We start from the raw sequence: 7,868 nt of genomic DNA on the forward strand, positions 1-7,868 counted from the left end.
TGTAGTGTGAGCACAGGTGGGCTCTCAATCTGTTTCTGCACTGCAGCTTTTATATACTGAAAGAAAAAGAAGCCAAACAGGTACATCAGTCAGTGAATCTTTGTTATTAGGAGTGACATGCTCTTTCCCCTGTGCCCAACATCTCACTGTGGAAATTGTAAACCATTCTGAATTAAGTTACCCAATGAGCCTCTAACTCCAAGGAAAGTTTTAGATGGAACATAAAACCACTAAGGCTCATTGTCTGTACAGGCCTTCGGCTGTTAGGTTGAATCTAATTTTCTTGAAGAATGGCGTTGCACTAAACCGTCTTGGACTCGGTGTCTGGATTTAAGCAAGGATCATATCCGGGTCAGTCCTGCATCTGGGTATATGCGCACACACAGACGCTGTCTGAGCGAGATGACAGCTTGACACATGGGATGTCAGCTTAAAACAGAAGAAGGGAGCTTTGCACAGGTCGTGTCTGATTAAGTCAGCATTCATAGAGCAACACTGGAGAGAGGGAGTTGCGAAACAAAGACTCCAGCTTGGCTGCACTAGATGGAGGCGATCGTCATGGGACTAATCAAGCCCACAATAAACAAAAAGCAAATCCAACACAATGGGAGCTCATTCTACCCGAGCTGAATGGCATTATTATGCTCTTTACTAATGGCTGTGGCCTCTCAAGGGAGCAGTAGGTGTCTCATCCCATTGATTTCCACTAAAAATCACTTATATTGACTATAAAGGTGTGCGCTGTTCTGCAGCATCATTACAAATGGTTCACCGCGCCTTCAAAACACTTCCTCCAACCGCTTACATTGAAATGGCCTGAATGCACGATAATTGGTGTCTGTGGCTAACTAGTTTATTGTGTATTAATACACTTAGAATGTGTATAGAGATGTGTTAATTGGCTCGAGTTGGTGGTAAGCATTATACAAAGCTTGCCCACAGCCGTGGGAGGAGGTGGGGGAGTGTCTGTCAGTCAGCCGTGCTCCTTGGGGAGAAAAGACAAAAAGAGAGATATATTCAAAGCCTTATCTCACAGTGCTTCTCTGGCTCTCTTTCTGCCTCATCCCCACATGTCAGACAGTAGACACCACAGAGAGATTAACATTCACCTTCTGCTTTGGCTCTGTCGTGTCACTCTTGGACTCTTGTTGTCTCTAGATATCATCACTCTATATCGCTTAAATTAGACAAGATTGCCAACGAGAAAAAAAGAGAAAGAACAAACTTCACTACAGTTTCACTCCAGGCGTAGCTGAACGGGGCCTGATGAGAAGTCACAGAGCTTTTCTGACTGTCTGACTGGCTATTTGTCCAAACCGGGAGTTTACTAATCACCTGCCACGGGGATCGGTCAGAAATAATTACACACAACACAGGCAGAAAGTTTTACACACTCACAGCAACATGTGAGCTCTCATGAACAACAATACAAAATGTCTTTTGTTAAACAGGCTGGAAACAATCCAAGTCCATCAGCGACAGACAGTGAGAGGAAGAAGATGGCATCTGAAATGTTTAAAAGTCTTAAATGATCACAGTCTTCACTTATCTAAATAAACCTCAGCACCCCACACATATGCACACACCCACATGTGACGACACACACGCACACACACACACACACACACACACACACACACACACACACACACACACACACACACACACACACACACACACACACACACAGCTACCACTACATAAGGGCTGCAGGGTTGTGTTGCCATAGAAACCAGGAAAGGTAATGGCCATCTTCTTGAGCTGATGCCGCAGGGGGTGAGGGGCAAAAGAGAGCGAGCTGTGTATGTGTGTGTGTGTGTGTGTGTGTGTGTGTGTGTGTGTGTGTGGGAGGGGGGCTGAAAGTGAGTCAGACTTATGAACTAATGGCAAGAGCTTTAACTTCTAATCAGCCTTCTCCTCTGTCACAATCAGAGCCACCAACTCAATATAAACCAACTGCGGAACATTTGGAAAAATGCATTAAGTTAAAGGCAACAGTGATGCTGTGCTATTTATTTTTAATGCATTCAGCAGAATGTAGTTAGTGTTGTTAGCTGAGATGCAGAGAGAACTGCTGGGTGTCTCAGTGCATGGCCTTCACTCACCACCCCTGGGGTATGAATAAATGAGCCCTAGTGCAATGAGCTAACCCTTTAATCAACATTGATGACCATTTCTCTGTGAGGAAGTATGTGTGTGTGCACTTTAGCGGAGCGAGAGAGTGTGTATGTGTGTGTGCATGACTGATTAAATATTACTGAACCATCAGAAGTACAAATAATTTAATCATACCTCAGCAGTTCAGTCACCACAGAAAGCCATTTAAGTGGCAGGAAGCTCAAGCATCTCATTTATATTTGACCTATATCATCTATGCATATGTGCATAAACAATCTATGGGTTCTATGTATGTACAGTGGCAGGAAAAAGCCTTTTGGAATGTCATTCACATAAAATCTGATCTGATCTTCATCTATATCGAGAGTATTAACCAATATAATGTGCCTAAAATAATAACACAAAAAACCTTCATGTCTTTATTGAGAACAACCTTCAAAACCTCATAATCGCTGGTAGGAAAAATATGTGAACCCCTTGGCAAGGATTCCAAAGCTAATTGGAGTCAAGTGTTAGCATAAATTAAGTTAATTAGTTTGGAGGTGTGGACTAGAGCTACTTTAACTGATAAAAACCAAAAAGTCACAGCCAAAGATTTGAGCCAAAGCTTTGAAGGCATCATTGGAACTGGCTAACATCAGTGTTCATCATGAGTCTACAGTAGGTAAAAAACTGAACAAGCTGGGTATCTATAGCAGGACACCTATCTATAGCAGGACACCAAGGGTTCACATACTTTTTCCACTCACACTATGATATTTTTATGGTTGTTTTTAACAAAGGCATAAAAGATTAGATTTTTTGTGTTATCATATTTGTTAATACTTGTGACTTAGATGAAGATCAGATCACATTTTATGACAAATTATTGCAGAAAACCATGAAATTCTACAATATTTTACATACTTGTTTGTGCCACTGTATATTATCTATCACAAATGTCTCATTATTATCAACATTATTGAATAAATCGACATAACGATCAATAAGATGTATAATTATTTATCTTGTAGAACTCAAGTATAAAACAACTGAAAATGTTCATGAATTCTTCATCTTCCTTTCTGGTGTTTACTGTTTCTAAGTAAATTGTTCACACCGAGATGTAGATTGTGTATTTACACAATACTTTCCTTTTCTCTCTTCATTTCGATCCTATAAATAAACAAATTGTTTTTTCCAACAGAGTTGATGTGAAGTGCGTGGGCTGCTCTGGATAACAGGATGAGAATTATCTTTAGGCCATTTTGCCAATTAAAGTTTATTAGTTTCCTCATTTCTCACAGTGTTGGTCATTACCTGCTGCATTGTTCCTATCTCCCCCCCCCTTCCTCCTATTCCCTCCTCCTCCTCTTTCACCGCTTGATGCTTCCCTTCGTGTCACTTTGCCCACACGATGACAGAGGTCTTTTAAAAATAGAGACGATCCACCCAGATTACAGCGTTTTAATTACAGAGTTAGCGATGCGATGGGGGTGTAGAGGCCTCTTCTACTGACAGGGAGTAGGGAGGGCTGAGTAGGGAAGGAGAACTGGAAGGCATAGTGGTACAGTGAATGTAAACTGTGTGCTAATTAGTGTCGCCTGCCATAGTGAAGCTCTCGGGCTCTAACCATGTATTATACATGCATTGTTGGTTGTATCACATTCTGGGCTCCCTATAAATGCACACCTGTGTGGCCATCACAGTTATTTTAAATATTAATGCTTACAAATCACCTGTGGGGAGACTGTAATCAATTTAAAACAAGCGCACTGCAGCACGCTCAGTTCCTACACTTGGGAAAAACTAGAGAGATGACATGTCACCTCTGTCAGCATGAGAAAAAGACTCAATTTGAAGAAATAATGATTTTGTAAAATGAGTGTTGAATATTTTTGACACTTTACCTTAATTTACACTTGTAATATGAGTAATGAATATGTTTTAGAGTAACACTTTACTTTAATTCACACTTTTTTGTATAATGTGCAACTGTTGGTATGAGTTCTCTATGGAAGGAGACATAGTTGTCAACAATTAAAATCCAACTACACAAAAGACTATTTTCAGCTTCAATTATATACTACAAACCTTATAAATAGTTTTTTTTACTGTATACTACTGATCAATTCTAAATGAGAAATAGAAAGATAGAAATCAAATTTTAGAGATACAAGATTCTTTTTCCCTGTCGGAACATGTGTTTTTATCTCTGGGTTGTTAATTAAGAAGATTGTCTATGTTATCACCTGTTGTCATGCTCTACCTGTTTGGCAGCATATTAATATTTAATCATGTAACTGAGCCACATTACAATATGAAAACACTGTCTCTGCCTGTGTTCTCGCTGTGAGATTGAATGATGGAACATGTTTTTTTACACTAAAACAAATATACTATTAACATGTTTCATACATTTTAGAGTTGAAACAAACAAAGAAAGTAGTAGACTAAAGACTGCACTCACCCATCTTCTGTGTGTGTAGGCTGTGTACACTGCAAATTTTACTTTAATGTATAATAGAAACATAAGAGATCATCATCATCATCATTTGCAATCATCGTTTAGGGATGACAAAAGTAATTTAGTTAAAAAATGCGTTGGGGTGTGAAATGACAAATACACACAATAATCGCTTGTACTTTTAAATTAGTTGTTGATTAGTTGTTGACTCATAGATTTGGCTAAATTAAGTTTTCCCTCAGTTCAGACTGTTAATATCTACAATAGCTGCCTCGGTTTTATTATAAATTAAACTGCAGGCATTTTTTACTTTGACATTTAAGAGATTTTTTTTTTCATTTGATCAGTGTGGATATAAAAACTAATTATATCCACTGTGATTCACTGTAGTAACACTCAAACAGAGCACATAAAAAGAGGGTGGATACTTTTTAAGGGCTTAGTTCTGAGTTACCAGTTGCTCTGCTTTTGGTTTCCAATGTGAGTTTAATTACACAAACAGCCTGTATTGCATAGATACCATAGGTCAATGTTGTGGTTACAGATGGAGGAAGTGCGTGTGTGTGTGTGTGTGTGTGTGTGTGTGTTGTGCATGTACGTGTGCAGACTGTTGCTTGTGTTTTGGCACCCTGGCAACCTGTTACTGTGTGGCGCTGCACTAGAGCGGACAGGTTAGAATTACACGCTGTGAATCGTGTGAATAATATCAGCATCGAGCTCTCACACATGGCATGGACCGAAGATATTTATCCACACATTCAGCTGTCTGATCCATATGCCTTTCAGGTTAGTGTGAATTTCTCAGTTCAGCTCTTTAGCTCAGCAACAACTCACCAGCTGCTCTTTGTGATTGGTCGTCACTGATCCTGAGTCTTACATCATAAACCAACGCCTTATGGTATTAGAAGGAGTGATGTTTTTAATATTGTTTCGCGAGTGGGATGATAATGCTCTGATTTCCCCCTTTTTCATCTGAGTGGAGCTTCCCCTCCACATCGAAAGGTTCTGCATTTTATTTTTAGCCACGGTGCCTCCAGGTAGAGAGCCTCATTACAGTCCCATATCTTCTCCTCAGGCTCTTCAGCAGCCCACTACTATCCTGCAGCAACTCCCAGCTGCCATGATGCCTCCTGGCTTGGCTCCTTCCATTAGGCCCAGTGGTCACGTCAAGGAGGGTATGGCAAACTGTCACCACACACAAACTAAAGCTCTCACAGCTGTTTTTGAATGTCTGCCACATCACCTGCTTACTAGCAGGCACTCAGATATATTATTTATAGTCTTATTCTTGAGCTTGGACAATTGCATGAAAAGTTGTGGGATGAGAGTGCGCGAGTCAAACGCTGGAGCAGGTTTTTCTCAGCCCTGTTTATAACTTTTCTTCTTGTGCAAACGTTAAAGGTCTTCTAGTAGCTCAGTACTGTAAATACAATCTGTTCCATCATACAGTATTATCATACATATGGATACATTTATTAAGGTTATGATCTCATCATCATCATCTCTAAATTAAATGTTGCTGTGTTTATAACATTTACTGAGCTGCTTCACGATGGTGAAACATCCCAAAGTTTATCAAGTTACTGGATGTTGCATCACTAACCTAACAAACAACTGGGGCCCAGAGATACTATTTGTTTTGCTGGAAAACAATAAATAATTTATCAGGGCTTAAAAGTATTGTCTGGCACTTATATATAAATTAGTTTTTAAATGACAGTGGAATTCCAGCAATTTCACTTTCTTAAACTTTAGCAGAAAGCGTATTTATATGGCCGGGAAGGAGTTAGATAACTTAGCGAGGTGAGTGAGTCATTGTCAGAGAAATATTGAGTGACGAGGAGGTGAGAAAATTGAGCTTGGCACATCACATTCACCACCTGGGTTTGACACAATGTGGATTAATCACCTAGTCACCCCCGGGGGAATAGGACAAAGCAGCAGGCTGATAAGACAAGTCCCCTGAAAATGCTGAATTCTCCAAGTTTGCATGTGTGTAATATTCCCAAACCGCAGACCTTGTGGAGCTGATGATGATTCAGAATGCCCAGATGCACCAGGTCATCATGAACAACATGTCCATGTCGGCTCTGAGGTTGTTCGGATATTCCAGCCCTGCACCGGGCACTGAGGTCAGTTAAAGAAAAATAAATAAAGTTTAAAGACAAGCATGAAGTGGTTCTGGATTTTAAATTGGAACATTAACTAGACACAAGATGAATGAATAGTTTCAGCATATCACTCGTGTTTTGACGTAAAATGTGTTATGTTTTAAAATACTTGAGTTGCAGGAAATACGGGGGCTTTGAGGGTGTTGTTGGGTGTTAAATATGTATTTCACATTGGTTGAATGGAATTGGAAAATGATAATGTGCCATGATTAAGAATCAATATTTTGTTTTATAAATTAGTCACAAATTTATCTGCAATAAACAATATTTATTTATTTACATTCATTCATTTACTTTCTTTCTTTAATACTATATTGTATAGTTACTGAAATAAAATGTAATGAATTGAAACAAGTCTGTTTTTCTCCCGAACTGTGTCAGGCTTCCAGAGAGTTGTTTATAATTCAAGAGAATGAGGCTGACCCAGAGGTATATCACCACTATTACGAGCCTGCCCCACACCTGTCCTATCCTCCATGGGTCCTGCCTCAGGCCACGCTCTACCAAGAAGACCCTAACAAACCCAGTTCTGCTCCACCACACAGAGACAGGTGATCAGACCTCCCTACATGTCCATTACATTTCATATGACAATTCATTACTGCTAGTGCAGAAAATTAACTGTCACATGGAATAAAATGTCAAAGGAAAGGCTCATTCATTAGTCTGAGACAAAATCCTGAAAATACATCAGATTTAAGGTTTAGTTTGTATCAAATCATTTCCTGCTGGTAGAGGTTTATATGCGGTACATACACCAATTAGCCTAAACATTAACACCACTCTGTGGCTGCACACTTTGTTGATACATCTGTCAATCACGGCCTCCATTAAATTATTCCTGTGCTGCCCCTGTCTACCTCAAAATGAACACCATGAGGTGGTGTTAATGTCGTGGCTGAGTGGTGTATTTAGTTACAGTATGTAGTTTTACATGTATCCACTGAAAGCAAATACATGAGTTAATTACTGTGGGTGTGGTAAGATCTTACTTCAAGTGCAAACAACGAACAAAAATGTATTTTGAGAATGTTTCCATGTAGTTTACATCTGCTCATTGTTTCATTTAGTAGATCCACATTTACTGATTTATGGTAACCATGGTAACTCAATTTCCAGAAAAGAAAAATTAC

At 39.5% G+C, this 7,868-nt stretch overlaps 1 protein-coding gene across 1 annotated transcript; it reads left to right on the forward strand.

Moving 5' to 3' along the window:
* Positions 1 to 5,290: 5,290 nt before the first annotated feature.
* On the forward strand, positions 5,291 to 7,290 carry LOC113162301 (proline-rich protein 29-like). Its single transcript, XM_026360369.1, has 4 exons — positions 5,291 to 5,350; positions 5,640 to 5,739; positions 6,581 to 6,696; positions 7,117 to 7,290. Exons 1-4 carry the CDS (start codon positions 5,291 to 5,293, stop codon positions 7,288 to 7,290), a joined length of 450 nt encoding a protein of 149 aa, XP_026216154.1.
* The last annotated feature ends 578 nt before the right edge of the window (positions 7,291 to 7,868 follow it).

The sequence above is a fragment of the Anabas testudineus genome, chromosome 8 (assembly GCF_900324465.2).
Source record: "Anabas testudineus chromosome 8, fAnaTes1.2, whole genome shotgun sequence".
NCBI classification, from domain to species: Eukaryota; Metazoa; Chordata; class Actinopteri; order Anabantiformes; family Anabantidae; genus Anabas; species Anabas testudineus.

Excerpts from the sequence above, each read along its gene's own strand:
- LOC113162301 (XM_026360369.1), top strand. The coding sequence starts at position 5,291 with ATGGCATGGACCGAAGATATTTATCCACACATTCAGCTGTCTGATCCA. Across the intron at positions 5,351-5,639 it reads CTGATCCATATGCCTTTCAG|GCTCTTCAGCAGCCCACTAC; the intron begins GTTAGTGTGAAT and ends TCTTCTCCTCAG. Across the intron at positions 6,697-7,116 it reads GCCCTGCACCGGGCACTGAG|GCTTCCAGAGAGTTGTTTAT; the intron begins GTCAGTTAAAGA and ends GAACTGTGTCAG.